The 15942-nt window shown below is 41.4% G+C and overlaps 2 protein-coding genes across 6 annotated transcripts; one reads left to right on the top strand and one right to left on the bottom strand.

The window, feature by feature from the left end:
• Positions 1 to 267: 267 nt before the first annotated feature.
• On the bottom strand, positions 268 to 2047 carry Urod (uroporphyrinogen decarboxylase). 3 transcript variants are annotated; one of them, XM_076810600.1, is made up of 7 exons: positions 1928 to 2047; positions 1545 to 1850; positions 1260 to 1418; positions 1021 to 1182; positions 795 to 932; positions 538 to 711; positions 268 to 453 (listed from the first exon to the last, which is right to left on the bottom strand). In XM_076810600.1, exons 2-7 carry the CDS (start codon positions 1839 to 1841, stop codon positions 313 to 315), a joined length of 1071 nt encoding a protein of 356 aa, XP_076666715.1. In that variant the 5' UTR covers positions 1842 to 1850; positions 1928 to 2047; the 3' UTR covers positions 268 to 312. The 3 variants fall into 3 exon arrangements, with proteins under 3 accessions (XP_076666715.1, XP_076666718.1, XP_076666717.1); XM_076810603.1 differs by having other exon boundaries at positions 2001 to 2019; XM_076810602.1 differs by having other exon boundaries at positions 1997 to 2014.
• A 1635-nt stretch (positions 2048 to 3682) lies between these two features.
• On the top strand, positions 3683 to 15059 carry LOC143368177 (uncharacterized). 3 transcript variants are annotated; one of them, XR_013085170.1, is made up of 19 exons: positions 3683 to 4183; positions 5473 to 5607; positions 5685 to 5886; positions 5976 to 6133; positions 6236 to 6468; positions 6748 to 7074; positions 7172 to 7308; positions 7402 to 7712; positions 7814 to 8076; positions 8165 to 8435; positions 8526 to 9772; positions 9873 to 10302; positions 10395 to 10739; positions 10817 to 11028; positions 11103 to 11384; positions 11493 to 11667; positions 11801 to 12059; positions 12143 to 13656; positions 13787 to 15059. XR_013085170.1 is itself a non-coding variant. In XM_076810595.1 (18 exons), exons 1-18 carry the CDS (start codon positions 4049 to 4051, stop codon positions 12985 to 12987), a joined length of 5958 nt encoding a protein of 1985 aa, XP_076666710.1. In that variant the 5' UTR covers positions 3683 to 4048; the 3' UTR covers positions 12988 to 15059. The 3 variants fall into 3 exon arrangements, 2 of the variants coding, with proteins under 2 accessions (XP_076666710.1, XP_076666709.1); XM_076810595.1 differs by having other exon boundaries at positions 5985 to 6133; positions 12143 to 15059; XM_076810594.1 differs by having other exon boundaries at positions 12143 to 15059.
• Positions 15060 to 15942: the final 883 nt, after the last annotated feature.

The following is a 15942-nucleotide window of genomic DNA, read 5'->3' as shown; positions in this document are numbered from 1 at the left end:
AAAAAAATTGATTTAATCAGTATTACCTTGCATATATTGAATGGGACGCTTTAGTTCACAGATGATTTGAAATTTTTTTAAAAAACTTTTCAACTCGAATTAGCAATGTGGATACGTGTTTCGTTATGTGTGATACTCGAGCGGTACCGATTTTTATTGTAGTTTGTAAATAATGGAATTACACAGTCGTGCTGAACTCGTCAAGCTGGAAAGAAGCTGTCTCCAGCTTATTTGATTTTGGCCTCTAACATTAGTCAACAATAACAATTTATTATAAGTGTGTATTTTAACAAGTACAATCGATCCAATGAATTACACTGAATGCACGCCTTTGATAAAAGCATGAACTGATGCAATTGGTGTATCCGGTGTAATGCCGTGCCCCAAATTTGCAATATACCGAGTTTTACCGAAAGCCATTGCCATTTCTCGTCCTCGATCCGTTACTTTTTGCTGTATGGAAAAAGTAATTACATGTTAGAATTGTTTACTTTAATATGTATCGAACGATAGACTTATCAGTATATCGGCGCGAACCTCAGAAGCATACAATGCGCATGGATCTAAATTTCCTTGCAGAGTAATATCGGGACCCAATCTCCTTCTTGCTTCTGCAACATCCACGGTCCAATCTAAACCTATCACCTCATATGTTTTTGACTTCGCTAGCATTTCTAGAGAATTCATTGTTGCACCCTTAGGAAAAGCTATCTAAAATTTGTTTAACAATTTTGTTTAAGAAGTAACAGATAGGCGGAGATGAACACAGAAATCGTGTTTACTCGAACACATACCATTGGTACTTGAGGAATATTTTCTTCTTTAAGTTGTTCCCTGACCTTCTCACTAATTTCTTTCAAATATTTGAACGAATAATTCGCGAACAGTTCGTCGTTCAGAAAATCGCTACTACTTTCAAAGACTTGTAGCAACTGCGAGGAGGAAGTAGAAATACGATCGTTAAAGAAGAAGTTGGGGTCCTACATGCTAGTTTGTTTATTTAAAGACATGATTTTATACTTGTGCTCCGGATTTAACTTGCATCACAAGATAGTCCACTATGACATTCGTAATTAGCTGTAACAGCTTGTGAGAAGCTTCTGGATATTTGTACAACCAAGACCGTGGTTTAATCATTGTCGAACTACCTCCACCTTGTATCATGTAGCTCATTAACGTCCACTAACAATTCGAAAATATCAATACCATGTTGTTATAATTCTAAATAATACAAATTACTCAAAACTTGTCCCACTCACCGCTGCTCCAGTGAAACCAATTAACGGCACTTTTCCTTCCAGCTTATGCCTTGTCAAAGCTATAGCATCCCCCACATATCTCAAATCCTGTTCTACATTCGGTTCGATCAATCTGTTTAAATCTGATGGATCGTACAAAGGATTGGGTAAAACTGGTCCCTGTAATAATTATTTACCACGTAAGATAAATTTCATCCAAGCAATCTTTAGTGAAATAATTCAACCTTCTGAATATTAAATTGGAAATATCCAAATTGTACGGTTTAATAAGTTTGAAACGCTCACCGTCCCAGGAACCATTTCAACTTTCAAACCCATTGCCTGCGGAATGACTAAGATATCGGAAAATATGATACTGGCGTCCAAATCGAATCGCTTCAGAGGTTGCAAAGTAACTTCGCAAGCGAAAGTCGGCGATCGGCAAATGGTAAAGAAGTCGTGCTTTGATCTGATTTCATGAAACTCTGGAAGATATCTTCCAGCCTGTCGCATTATCCAGACTGGAATACGCTCCACTGGCTCCCCATACGCGGCTCTCAAAATCAAATCGTTCTTGAGCGGCGGAAATTGTGCTTGGGCCATTATTAATACCTGAAGGGAGGTTTGATATTTATGAAGCCATCGATCACTTGTATTTATGGAACGTTTACTTTCAAGTACATAATTACTATAACAAGACTACAAAAGTCCAAAAAGTCTGATAATAATATATCTATAAAAACGTTATAACCTTTCACTTACTTTCTACTTTATTTAAATATACGTTATAAAAAAGTATGAATTGCAAGTTTGGTACTATTGCGAGATTAGAAGAAGCAAGACTACCAACAAGCTGAAATGTCACAGGGGCAAGGGGAATCGCCCGACGCGTCAACGTATCCCCTCCAACACAGTTCATCCCGTGACGAAAACGCGAACAAAACCAATCGCAACAATCCGCGGATATGGACAGCCGCTAAGAACCGAAAAGTAGAACTTCTTGAAAGGGATAAGGTGGAACGAGCGGGCGATTCCCCTTGCCCCTGTGACATTTCAGCTTGTTGGTAGTCTTGCTTCTTCTAATCTCGCAATAGTACATCTGTCAACCAATTGGCTTTCAATTACAATTCATCTATCTATTCTCTGGTTTTCTATGTTTGGTCTCACCAATCAAGATTTCCCATAAATATTTCATAATATTTAAAGTTAACAATGAACCAATTCTTACGTTTAAAATGCCAAGTTTTTTTACAAAGTTCAATTCTTTTTATGCACGGTGAAATAAAAAACAAGAAAGGAATTATCAGAGTTCGCGGAATTCTATCGCGAACTCTATATAGTTCGTGCTTTCGAGAAATTTATGTACACCGGGCTAGGGAAAATGCGCAGGCTGGATGCGCGTGATTATTCTGTGGTTCCCTCCTCGAAGTGACAGAAAATATAACCTCCATATATGCTACATAACAATAAATGTTTATTGAATATTTCGTTCTTTCCATGTTGATATATGTAAAAATTCGAGTATCTTTTGCACACCAAAGATATGAAGTTTACTAAAAAATTTCAAAATATCTATAATTTTTATAATTACATTCCAATCTTTCTTTTTAAAGTATTTTAAAATATTGCGCAGTAAAATTCAATGCAATAGCTAGAAGTTAATAGTTTGTATTTGAATTTTTAACATCGAATACATTTTCTACATTTTATACAATTAGATTTTTTACGCGTGTCACGTAGTAAATTCGATGTAACGTAGTAAACCCACCACTGGCTGGCACTGTCGGCGACAATGTCCACTTTTCGAGCATCCTTCCCAACGGTGCAAACCTTTTCCCGGGTATGGGTTCTAACCTAGATCCACACTGAAAATGTCAAATCACATTGTGAAAAACGTGAGATCTATTCGACATGCGTATCCTCGGTACTTAATAGAAAAAATAATCTACAAGAATATTTTCCTCTAACCGCAGCCTTTTACTTGATGAACCCCGATAAACCTATAAGATTGAGGTTAGTAAACATATACTGCATAACTTCCGATCGGTCGGTCGGTCGATTCTACCCCCTTCAACGCAAATGCAGGACAGAAAATGCATCCGTTTCACGATCTCCTCTATAATATTTCATGAAAATGCTTTAAAGCAAAGGCCGTGCCGTAGGCTCGTCCCAGCTCGGCCTTCGACCACGGTCACAAAACATCATAATTATGTTAAAAAAACGCGCATAACCACCAATTAGGTACCCGATGTCGCCCTACATATAGCCATGCATTTAAATTAGAACCTCCGCAATCGAACGCGCTCGGCCGCGCCAATAGGGAACCCTCTGCAACCAGATAATTTCGCGCCAATCGGATTCGTCCGAGCGATCGTCGCGTGCATTGTAAACAGACCGCGAAGCCGTAGAAATGAATTCAATATGAACAGAGCATTACGCAAAGCCAAAATACAATTCGTGGTTTGTAAAGTGTGGAAAAATCACCGGATATCTTTGCCGAAGCGCAAGATGCCTAGCGGCATGGAGGCGGTGCTGCACGGCAGAGCCGACGGAACAAGTGTCTGTGTACAAGATGGCGGCGCCCGGGGCCTTAACTGTCGTGAAAATCGCCAGGAAGTAGCCCGTAAACGGAAGCCGCGCGGTGTCGCAGCGAGCCGCGGATCCCCGCTCCGAAGGATGTGATCCGAGGAAGAAGAAGAAGAAGGCCGAGCTCGGGCCAGAGGAGCCTTTTTTTACGCTGCCACGGGGAAATTCGGGTTGTCCAAGTTCCTCCGGCCAATAACGCGATCCTCTTGGTGGCCACGCCGACGATGGAGCCCAGGGAACGATACCAGGAGCTCTGCAGACTTTGCGCATCCTACGACGCCGTCAAGATGGACATCTTCGGTCAAGAGGGCAAGAACAGACAGCTCGTTGACAAGATACAAGCTTGTCTGCCGTTTAAGGTTCGTCCTCGTCCGTACGTGATATCACGCGCTCCTCCCCCCCCCCATTATCGGGGCCTCCCTTCGACTCTTGCGAACCTGTTTTTCAAAATAATCACCGCTCTCGAGGAACGTGTGCTAATTTCTTGGCGTTTCGATTTATCTCTGACAGAATGCGTCCTCGATCGAGGACTTTTCTTAGCGTGCTCCTTTTGGGTGTACCACTTGGTAGTTTCAAATCCGACGTCTTCATAACGTTTCCTTTATTTTCTTCGACCCTGTAAAGTTAGCTGCAGGAAGTCTGTTGGATTATGTAGATTTTTTAGAGCGTTTTTGCATTGTTGTTTTCCAATACACTTTTTCAATAGATGCACATACTTTGTTATGTGTATGCAGGCATTTGGGACCAGTTGAATTTAAGTCAAATATTTTTCATAAATTTTGTAGCGGGTGAGCTGTTACTTTCCTTTCGTCTTCTATTTAGTTTCGGTTTCTTGAACTTCTTATTGCAGAAAAATTAATGTTGCCTCTCTGTCATGAGCACGTTATGATTGGTTTTATCTTATTTTCGTATTCTTATGTTTCAAGTAGAAGAGTTCTCTTTTCTGTAAAAAATTTTCCTTCTTTTCATTTTAACAATAATTGTTTTTTTAGCATTCGTTATTTAATTCAATCTATCCTATGATTTTGTAATTTGTTCTCCATCTGCAATTGTTTTAGAGTTTTTGTTTACGATGCCATGGCAAATTTATTACTAAACTCTTATAGATATTCTTCAGTTTTAATCACTTTAGGTAGATTTCAATATACTTCTTGCAAATTAAAGTATTAATGATAGAGCATATACTTATATCTTGCGTTTAGTTTATTTTAATTGAATGTTTCTCTTATTTATCTTATTACTTTGAATCACCCGAGGCTTTAAATTCCTAAAATTCTTTGCCGCTGTAAATGATATTTACCCGAGTCGTGAAGATATTTTTAAAGTTTCTATAACGTATTGTGTAAACATTTCATTTCATATTAATGGTATATATAACGAATTGTAATATAATTATGGAAATGTGATATATCGTATGCAAAAGGTAAAGATTACTATCCGTGAGATATATTATTTCCTGTTATCCTTACCTTCTGCATTATATGTACATGTACTGTGTCCCCCTCATAAAGTTATATAATTCTTACCATCAGCACCAAGCACACAATCATTAAAATGAATTACATGAATTTCAATGTCTGTTCTACATAAGTTTCTTGTCATTTAATTGACCGAACTTGCTTACGTAAGGCTCGAATTTTAATTACAGATTGCAGAAAATGATCGCTTACCAAAATGTCTGTGTTATCGGTGCATGTACAACCTGGAGAATTTCTACGATTTTAGAACAGCTTGCGTCAATGCAGTGGCCCTCTTGGAAAGATGTCTTCCACCTTCGGAAAAAGTGAGCATCTAATTTCTCGCGTACAATAACGATAGCGACAGCAAGAGCAGGGATAAATTTTCGTTTCTACGTTTTAGCCTGGCGAAGGTGTTACGACCACCTTGACATGTTACAATGATTCTGAGCTCCTAAAGAGAAAGGAAAGCATGCCAGTGTTGATTCCGGAAGCTCCCATCGTGAATCCGAATGCTGCCTTAGGTACGCCGCCGAGACTAAATTCTGACGGGGAAGCTGACCATGAGACCGAAGATATGGTTGATAATAGTGGCACCGATGAAGGTATTCCATTTACTTCGACCTGCGAGACGCGCATTCTTCCCATTGTAAAAGAATAATAAGTATTTCGTTCTATTATTCCTTTCTTTAAGCAACAATAGTGGACGACTCCGAAGATCGTCGTTCAGAGGAGTACGAGATGGATATGGAAACAAATCCTAGCGACTTTCTGGAGATGACTTCGATGGTCACAGAAGAACCCGAAATATCAGAGTCAAGGCGTCAAGAACTTCCTAATAACTCGTCAGAGGTATGCTATCGAAGTTCATCAGAGAAGCTCTGTAGATTTTACGTCGGAAAGACATGCAGTGACATATCGGCTTGTTTTTTTTTTAATTGTATTTGATCGCAGCATACATCTCAGCAACACGAAGTTTACGTTTGTTCCTTGTGCAACAAAGCGTTCAGTTCCAAGGGCCATCTGTCGTTGCACGCGCGTATCCACGTTGGCGCCGGTGACGTGATCGGCGAGAAAGTTCTCACGGATGATCATACTTCCTACAAGAGGCCCTACCAGTGCGATCTTTGTCACAAGTCTTATTCGACCGCGAAGCATCGTTGGGGCCACGTTTCCACAACACACAGGTTGGTCTCTGACTATACAACACATCGATATCAATTCTCGTTTCCTTTTCCTTTTCAAATTACACACTATCATTCGCACTTGTATGAACTGTTGAAACTGCCGTAACGAAAGAGCAAAGAATCAATAGGAGTAATTCTAGGGGAGGACTAACTATATGCTCCGAGTGGATGCAGAGGAAAGCATTAATTTTAAAATATCTAAAGGTGTACCGTACACATATTCGTACTGTAATGATGATAATGATAATGACAATGATGATATAATGATGTTTGTATTAGAGGCCACCCGGCAGTGACATGCGGTTATTGTTCCCGGATCTACTCAACCCGAACAAATTTGGAAGAACATATAAAATCACGTCACGCTGGTCTTCCAGCGCCCACGGAGGTCCCAGTGAACAGTTCCTATCGCCCGGAAAGTAGATGCCAGTGCAACGCTTGCGGGAAGATATGCACGGATCCCATGGAATTGAATCTCCATGGAAGAATCTGCGCCGAAGAGCAGAGATTAGATCTATCGGGCAAAGATCGGAATAAGGAGAACAAAGTCGTGGACAGTTCCGAAACGTCCAGCGTTGGTAGTGACGACGATAGCAAAGACTACAGGTACAGCCAGCCGAGGCATCCTAAAGCCTCGCTAGAGACTTTCGAAAATCGACCGAATAAATTGGAAATTTATGTACACGCGCTTTCTGTTCTTCAGGAGCGCGGAGGCGAAGCTGGCTAAGAATCCCCAATTGACGATCTTGAAACAGGCGTTAACGAAAGGCGACAGTCTTAAACGAGATTTCGAGGACAAATTCGCAACGAATTATAAACCAAAAAAGCTACCAAAAACAGGTAATTTAGAAACATTAAGTCCTGGATTATAAATTGTTCGTAAAAGGTTCGTTTAAAGTACAGTGGATGTATCCTCTCCTTTTGCCCCAACAGACAAAACGGACATGAAAAGTGACAAGAAATGGTACTGCGAGTCTTGTCCTCAATTTTTCACCTCGGTCGAGGAATTGAAAGAGCACGAAGCGATCCACGATGCCGATAAGCCGTTCATCTGTATTCTTTGTAAAAAAGATTTCGTTCTCAAGTCTTCCTTAAGCAGGCACATCCAAACGTTACACGGCGTTGATCCATGCCCCATTGTAGAGAGCGACAAGTGTTTAAAGAAGATCGTTTCGCAGAATTGGAATGAATCTGTGGATCTGGATTACGAGGGGAAGTCTTCCGAGTTTCCCTTGTCACCTGAGGTATACTTCAGTTACATACTTTTCGCATTTAACGGTATCTGTCGTTCGGCGAGATTGCATTTTATCTTGCCAATGTTCATGCTGCTTTCTGAAATGTTAAGACAAACGCTGACAATGACGAAGAGGATCGCGAGAGTGGCCAGGAGAACCTCATTGAAATCGAAACCGTATTTGTCTGCGAAATTTGCACTCGCGATTTCAACGATCGTGCATCTCTGTGGCTCCACATTCGGGCCACCCACAAAGAATGCGCGGCATTCGCGTGCGGCGTTTGCTTGAAGATCTGCGCGGACAATACCCAGCTTCTGAACCACGTAAACATGTATCACGGTGGCTCGAAGCTATTACTTTCTGAACAGAGAAGGTATCGTTGCGTTAAAAGAGAAAGAGATATTCAAAATACGAGCCACGCGTGTTCCGTGCGGCGTAAAAGATTTAAGATATCGTTTCAGGTACAGCTGCACGATCTGCGGCAGGCAGCACGATTCCAGGAAGAAGCTGATCGCGCACGTGTCTATACACAACGTAGATCCCAGTTACGATCCCGCGACTTTCGTTCAGTTAAACAGTAATTACTACGGGGAGAGTATTAATGGCAACGAGACTGCCGCCGAGCAGATGCTCGATTACGAGGAGGACGTAGACAAAGTAGACTGTTATATTTGTTATAAATCATTCCCCAATGAGGATCATTTAATACGACACCAAAGAAATGCGCATAGGGTAAGAATTCTTAAAGGGGTATAACAAGAGAGGAATCGATGTTTCCGTTTGAGAAGTTCTGATAAAACAAAAACTTTTGTAATCTTTCAGTCTGAACAATTAATGCCAACAACAGGAGATTCTCTGAATCCGTCCAGTTTGAACAGCGGCGGCAATAGAGCCCAGTACCACCTGTTCTTCGTCTGCGAGCTCTGCGGCAGCTCGCACCCGAGTAAATGGGAACGTTGGCTGCACGTTAGCTCTTGCCACGGCAACGAGCCAGCCATAAAATGCGATCGCGAGGACTGCGGTAAGATCTTCGCCACAAAGTCGCTCAGGAACGATCACGCGCAGCACCATGCGATACAGGGCTCATCCCCAAACACGTGCGAGATTTGTGGGAAACTTTGGGGTAGCCGGGTGGATTACTGGAAGCATGTTATGGGCGTTCATTCGGACACCGTGCCATTAATATGCGGGGTTTGTTTGAAAGTGTTCTCGAACGTGTTACAATTAAGCGCCCACGTGAAATCGAAACATTGGCCGTTGACGAACGGCGACTTTAGTTGTGATATCTGCGGGAGGCCGTACTCGAACAAATCCAAGATGTCCAGGCACAGGAAGATCCACGGCTTCGAGGACAGCTGCGATAACGGGCAAGAAAACAATGAGAACAAAGTGGACGGACGAATCAGGGAGACTGAATTGAGCTGCGAACTGTGCGCGGACTTGAAGTTTGCCAGCTTAGAGAAATTGTGTAATCATAGACGAATCGTTCACGGCCTCTTCCCTTGCGATCTCTGCAATAAATGTTACGGGAGAACCTCTCACTTGTGGAAGCACGTGAACCGAGTGCACAAAGGCCACGAGGACGTCACCTGCCCCTACTGCTTGAAAACCAGCGCCTCGAAGGACCACCTGGCCGCGCACATCTCGAAAATACACCGATACGAGCCGGACTGTAGGAAGGACGGGAAGGATAGCAGGCAGTTCAAGACGGAACAAGTGAATTTGCATTATTGCGAGAAGTGTAATAAAGGGTTCCATAAGCGATACCTTTTGCGTAGACACATGAAGGGCTGCCAGAATTACAGGAAAGATCCTGGCGCGTTGCTAACGAGATGCAGGGCGTGCGAGAGAATCTTTAAGGATCGTGCCAGCTTGCAAAAGCACATTGAGAATCACCACAGTACGTACACGTGTCACCTTTGTAACGAGACGATCACTTCGAAGTTAGGGATCATGACGCATAACAGGGTGAAGCATATGGATCATCCAGACTTGACTTGCAATTTCGGGGCTTGTAGAAAGTTGTTCAGGACGAAGGAGGATTTAGAGGCCCATAGAAAGGACCATAGGTAACTTATTTGTAGTAACGAACTTATTATCGCAGCTCATTATCTTAATGGACAATGTTCTTTACCGTAATCGATGATTATGATTACTTTTCTCCTCAAGATATCATACGAATCCCAATGTTTGCGACTTCTGCGGTGATACCGTTGAAAATAAGCTTAAATTGAAGATGCACGTGCTATCCCTCCATCGAAACGAAATCGGCGTTTCCTGCGGAGTATGCCTGATCCCGATGAAGGATCCGAAGGAGCTGAAAAGTCACGTCGAAGAAGTTCATTTCAGTGTGCTTTCGAGGCCCAATACCTGCCAAGTCTGTGGTAAACAATATGCGTCCAAGTGGAAAGCTTTTGATCATACTAAAAAGTGCCATGGGAAAGTATTTAGGACTTGTAAGCAATGTTTAGCCGTCTTCACGGAAGATTCTGCGATTAGAGACCACTACGAAACCGTGCATAACGTCCCGAAGGATCAGCTTGCTGCGTTTGAATACAGATTCGACATTGGATCGAAAAACGAGGATTTCGAAATAGAGGTTAGTTCGTTCGAATTTCAAGCGCATCGTGCCTGAATCGAAACGCAACGATCTGGTGAAAAATTGCGAGGAATTAATCGTTTGCTTTGCAGTCGCCTGATATTACTGTGAAGGAAGAACCAGACGATTTAGAGTACGACGTTGATCTGTGCGACGAGGATTCCAGCGACTCCAAAAGACGAAGATCTTTGACGGATACATTCGATTGCGAAATGTGCCCCGAAATGTTCGTCAACAGCGACGCCCTTTCGAAGCATTATCGTAACATGCATAATACAGATCCGGAACGGATGTTTAAGAGATTAAAACAGGAAGAGCAGAGAAGGATGCGCGGAAAAATGAATTTTCTTTGTAAGAATTGTAAGAGACAATTCTGTACAAAAACTCTGTATTGGAATCACATTGCAACTTGCAAAAGAAGCATTTTACGAAAAGAAGTGAGCGACACTTTCCTTATCCCCTCGGTTGAATTTTTAAGCGGAAACTTAATACGAGTATTTTGTATTAAATCTAGGAAGAGCTACTGCCTATGCGAAACGACGTGTCAGACAACCGAGAAGGTGCGGCTGCCGGCAATCGAGTGGATATTTCGAAGAATAACAATCAAATCAAAAAGGAAGAGTCTACGTCAAATTTGAATATTCCCGATTTCAATCTCTTCGAAGATATAAATCTGCAACTCTCAGGGCAGAGACCTCTTCCGAATCTCATGCCACTTTCCCAAAGGTAAATACCTCGAAGCGTAGCAGCGTATAACGAATAAAATCTATTGTATTATATTTATCTGCGCGCGGTTCCAGGGTAAAGCCACCGATCAAGTGTTCAAGGAAAGATTCGAGAAAAGTTTACGACGAGTCGACGAATACGGAATGCGCCTGCGAAGTCTGCGGGAAACAGTGGCCAGCGAAGAAACACTTATGGCAACACCTAATCCGCTTCCATCGGGCAGAAGCCGCAGTTACCTGCGGAGTATGCTTGAAACTTTGCAAAGACTACGGCGATCTAGCGGACCATTTGAAAGCTATGCACGAGGCGACTCTTTCGTGCGAAGGAAACAACTTTACGTGTAAAACTTGCGGCAGGTATTGTGCCCTACAGAATCTATATTTTCATCGGCGACGAATTGCAATTTATTATGGAGCCTTTATCATTTTTCTATCAATCGTGTCACTTTTTCTGTACCGTCGTAGGTATCACAACGCACGCAGTAAATTGCTACTGCATACAAGTATTCATATTGGTCATGCGAGCAATGAAACTTTGTGCCCAAAGTGCCACAAAAATGTCACTGACGATCCCGATCATGCTAACACGTGTTCTGGTAAGACGGAAGAAGAGAGTTTGAAGAACGAGGAGAAGCCAGAAGTGAGTAACTATAAGAAACATATGTTGGAGCGATTTCAGTATTGCCAGTTTGGTGATGGATTATTATTGTCGTGTAGCTATCAGTTGATTGAACGCGTAATAAATACTCGAACATGAATTTTTTTACCAAAAGGGAAGCCTGATAGCGGACGATACGATGATCGAAGAGGTGGAGGAAGGGGACTTCGAATCTGAAGCCGACGAAGGGGACACGGAGGAGTCGGAAAGCGGTAGTAGTATCGAGGTTGAAGAAGAAAACGAGTCTGAGGGCGAATCCAGAGCCACTTATAACTCGGATAGTGAAGATTCCGAGGACTTGGACAATTTGGAGATGGAGGAGAAGAACATGCAGCGTTTCGCTTTGGAACGCCTTCAGGACGCGAAGAGCATGGGTAATGAAATAGATCAGGGGCTCCTTTAAGAATCCTTTACGAATAGCGAATCGTTAAACGTAAATATACTACGATTCTTTCAGATACAGAGAAGAATGATGTGGATTTATCGGATGACGACGGGCCTCCGATCCTCAGCCCCATAATGCCTCTGATTTCTACAGCCATGTCCGAGGAGCAATTGGTAGGCCACAAACTGAGTCAAATGGTACCTATGACCGAAAAGGACATAGAAATGTGCGCTCTGTCAGAAATCCGAAATCAGTCCGCGCCGAAATCGGTCAACTACTATGCGAAGGGTTTATTGAATAACGAGTCCTTGGATTTTGAATCGGAGACGTATATGAATCGAAGCGACGAGGACTACAATGACATGAAAAACGAGTTTGACGAAAATTCTGCCGAGGAAAATGAGTACGAGGTCGAGGAGAACGCGGGCGATGAGGAGATCGAAGAGAATGATGAGGCTGGAGTGAACGAAGAGAATTACGAAGATGTTGAGGGTAAAGCCAGGAACGAGGGAATGGGGAAGGAAAACGTCGTAGAAAATGAGGACAGTGAAGAGAATGTGATGAGCGAGCAGATCGATGAAAATGAAGAGAACGAAGAGGGGAGTGAGATGAACGAGGAGAACGAGGGGCATGAAACGAGCGAGTATGAAGAAAATGATGAGATTGAAGAGAACGAGGGAAATGAGGAGAATGAAGAGGAGGACGAGGAGAACGAAGAGGAGGACGGAAACGAGGAAAAAGAGGAGGGCATGCAGTTAGACGATTTGGAGGGTGCTGTTCTGATGATGGCTGAGGGAAATCAAATACTGATCCAACAGGGGATGTTGGTGGACGGAAATGAAAACTCGCACCAAGAATACGTATATTCTGCGCTTAGCTACAGTACAGAAGAGGACAGCGACGACGCGAGAAAATGAGTGCCAAACTGAGATTAAGTAATTTGAAAAGATAGTTGGGGCAGTTGTTAAACGTTGTTTCAGGGATCGGGAATACGTGGAGATGAATTCGGCGAAACTCAACACTTCTGCAGAGCAGATTATAATAAAGTACATAGCACGGAACATTTTATTTATGATGATATTAAGTGTAGAACTCAAATTCCTCGAGTACTCAGAATTTCTGTAAAATTAGAACTTTTAACGCAAGATGTGCCACCCAAGATATATATATATAGAAGTATACATTCCTTTTAAGCACGCGCTTCCGTGTGAAAAGTTACTGTTAGTAGGAAATTATCCAAGTTATTTTACCAGAAATATCGCTCGAAGCGTATCCACGTATTCTTAGAAATGCTTGAAAGATAATCGAAATTTGTATTGCTTTATTCTGTGTAAAAAGAACAGAGGCGAACTGTTACGTGATATGTACCTTGGAATTTACGGAAATTCTTACCGCCGACGCGATAATTTGTAAATATGTTAGCGTAAGTGGTAGTATTAGCCTTCACGAATTTTCTGGTAGTGGATCGTTCTTTCATTATGCCATCTACCCGGAAACAGGAGCATCAGTGTGATCTGTATGGGAGCAGATAGCTGAGAACATCGGGGTTTAATGCGAGACAAAGGTGGGCTATACTCAATGGGTACGTTCAGCAGACTCAACTGTTGAGTGATCTCGCTATATTTTACTCCGAAGTTGCACGTTCATTGGTCGATGCGAGTAAAATCTAGTGAGCTCACTCAACAGTTCAGTCTGCTGAACGCACCCAATATTGAGCGAGGGATATGAGGAGAATGAAAACTGACCAGAAGCAGTGTGATATAATAAAGGAACAGTCCCTAAGCTCCTAGGAGGTTTATTTAAGTTTTTATCAATTTCGACTTTGCCGGGCGCAGATCCGATTCGCGACCCTCGAATTATTTCGGGTAATTCGATCGGCATCGATATCTCGTTTTCAAAATTCTTCCCTATAAATTTTCTTAAGCGAAAATAGTACAAAGATAGCAATATGCGGAACTATCGTAATATTAGGTAAAAATTAATTAACTCTATAATATTACAAAATTTCTCGAATTCTACTAAATTCTAAGCGTATCCTTTTGTATCTATTGGTATTGAACATTCGTTTCAAGTACGTAATACTGTATTTGTTATACTGTTATACATATCTATGTTGACGCTCTATTACAATTATTATTATTATTATTAATATTATTACTATTATATATTATTATTAATTTCGGTATTATATTAATATCGATTCGATTGAATCTGCCACAGGAAATTTCAAAATCGAAGAATCAAGGAACAGGAAACAACTTAGTGTATATAGTAGTCGTATAAGTGATTCGTGTACAGCTATGTTATACTATGCGAAAAGACAAAAAAAAAAACGGAAAAAAAACATATTTGTGTGCGTGTATGAGGAAAGCATGATAATTGTGTGACTGAAGGGAAAGACCAGCTTCTATTACTTTTCTACCATCCGTACGTTCGAAATGTTTAAGGAGAAACTGATACTGTCGCTTCTATTTTCCAATGAAAGTGTCCGGCGATAGTAACGATAACGATATACATAAAGGAGAATAACTGTACTGCTCTCCTATATATATATATATTTCGCCATACTTCGTTCAACAATCTTGTTCGGTCTCAGTTGACTCTGTTTTTGTGACAGATGTTCCGCTGCACCTTGTCAGCTTTAGAGTACGTGTAAAGCTTAGCATAGTAAACGACATTTCTTTTTCTTTCTGGATCGCATAAATTTCGTTCGAATCCCCCCCCCCCCCCCCCCCCAAATTATCCTTGCGTCATCAGTAACGTCCACCGAGAAAAGTAAAAATAAAACCGCATACAATTTCCTTTTTTAATCGACAGTAGTTATCTACAGTTATCCCTTTCAACTATTGTTCAACGATTTCTTTCTATTTCGTTTATTATTTATTGGGGCATTCGCTTCCTTTCCGGCGTGTTAGTGCATAAGAAATGAAAATGGCGACTCGCATTTAACGTTTGTAACGATTACAATAAAAATTACTAAGTTGATTAATTTCTTACTTTCATTTCGATCCTGTAAAAGTTAAATAGAATTTCGAAATCGGTCTTTCTAAGTACGTGTGAAGCGGTAGCGGTGCGCGTTATTCTTGAATTCTATGCTCCTTTGAAATGTGCTCGCAATTGTCGCACGCTGCACGCTCAGTCAGCCCGGCTTCTATCCCGTAATGTGAAAATGTTGGGCAGAATTGGGAGAAGTGTATTAAAGAATGTGTCGCTTTTTGATACGCGCCTTTAGTATAGTAATTCTGAACGATGTTTTATTCGAATCATTTTTCCTCCTTTTATTTACATTAAAGTAACTTAATTGTATTGTTCTTGTAAGCTTGCGCCGAAACGATTACATATATATATATATATATAATCAATGGATAAATTGAGATCTAAATAAAGTATTCTTTTACAAAATAAAAAATTATTGTACATTCTGTATATAGAATAATGTATCCGACATCGGTTTATCTCCCAAGGAATAACTTCTTTCACATCTGGCACCTGCGCTATGTAACGCAGGTGTCAGATTTTACGTGAAAATATATGTCTCAGTCCTTCCTTCAAATGTTCTTGCTTTTGAGCGACGAGTTCCAGAAGGGAGATTAAGCGGTAGGGGCAGGCGTTAAGCCGACATCAAGTCGAGGTTAATTGCTTTTCCAAAAAGTCGCCGAAGCGTGACTGGTAACCTTCCATAAGCCTGCCTTTCAAGAATCCATGCGCTCGTTTCCTTGGAATTCTGGAAACAGAATACTTACACTGCTGCAAACGTCCGCCAGTTTATATAAACTTTAAGTTGTAAAAGAAGACGAACGGATCTTCCATATTCGAATGTATAGAATATAGATAATTTTAACTGCATTGGTGAAAAGGAAATTCCATAATCG

This window comes from Andrena cerasifolii, chromosome 4 (assembly GCF_050908995.1).
Source record: "Andrena cerasifolii isolate SP2316 chromosome 4, iyAndCera1_principal, whole genome shotgun sequence".
NCBI classification, from domain to species: domain Eukaryota; kingdom Metazoa; phylum Arthropoda; class Insecta; order Hymenoptera; family Andrenidae; genus Andrena; species Andrena cerasifolii.
This window is presented reverse-complemented; position numbering and strand designations above follow the sequence as displayed.

What these genes read in the sequence shown, in the direction of transcription:
- Urod (XM_076810600.1), bottom strand. Translation starts at nt 1,841, where the DNA reads ATGGCCCAAGCACAATTTCCGCCGCTCAAGAACGATTTGATTTTGAGA. An exon ending in ATATTCCTCAAGTACCAATG is followed by an intron (nt 712 to 794) that starts GTATGTGTTCGA and finishes AACAAATTTTAG; the next exon opens with ATAGCTTTTCCTAAGGGTGC. An exon ending in GCGCATTGTATGCTTCTGAG is followed by an intron (nt 454 to 537) that starts GTTCGCGCCGAT and finishes TTTTCCATACAG; the next exon opens with CAAAAAGTAACGGATCGAGG.
- LOC143368177 (XM_076810594.1), top strand. Translation starts at nt 4,049, where the DNA reads ATGGAGCCCAGGGAACGATACCAGGAGCTCTGCAGACTTTGCGCATCC. An exon ending in AAGCTTGTCTGCCGTTTAAG is followed by an intron (nt 4,184 to 5,472) that starts GTTCGTCCTCGT and finishes TTTTAATTACAG; the next exon opens with ATTGCAGAAAATGATCGCTT. An exon ending in CACGTTTCCACAACACACAG is followed by an intron (nt 6,469 to 6,747) that starts GTTGGTCTCTGA and finishes TGTTTGTATTAG; the next exon opens with AGGCCACCCGGCAGTGACAT.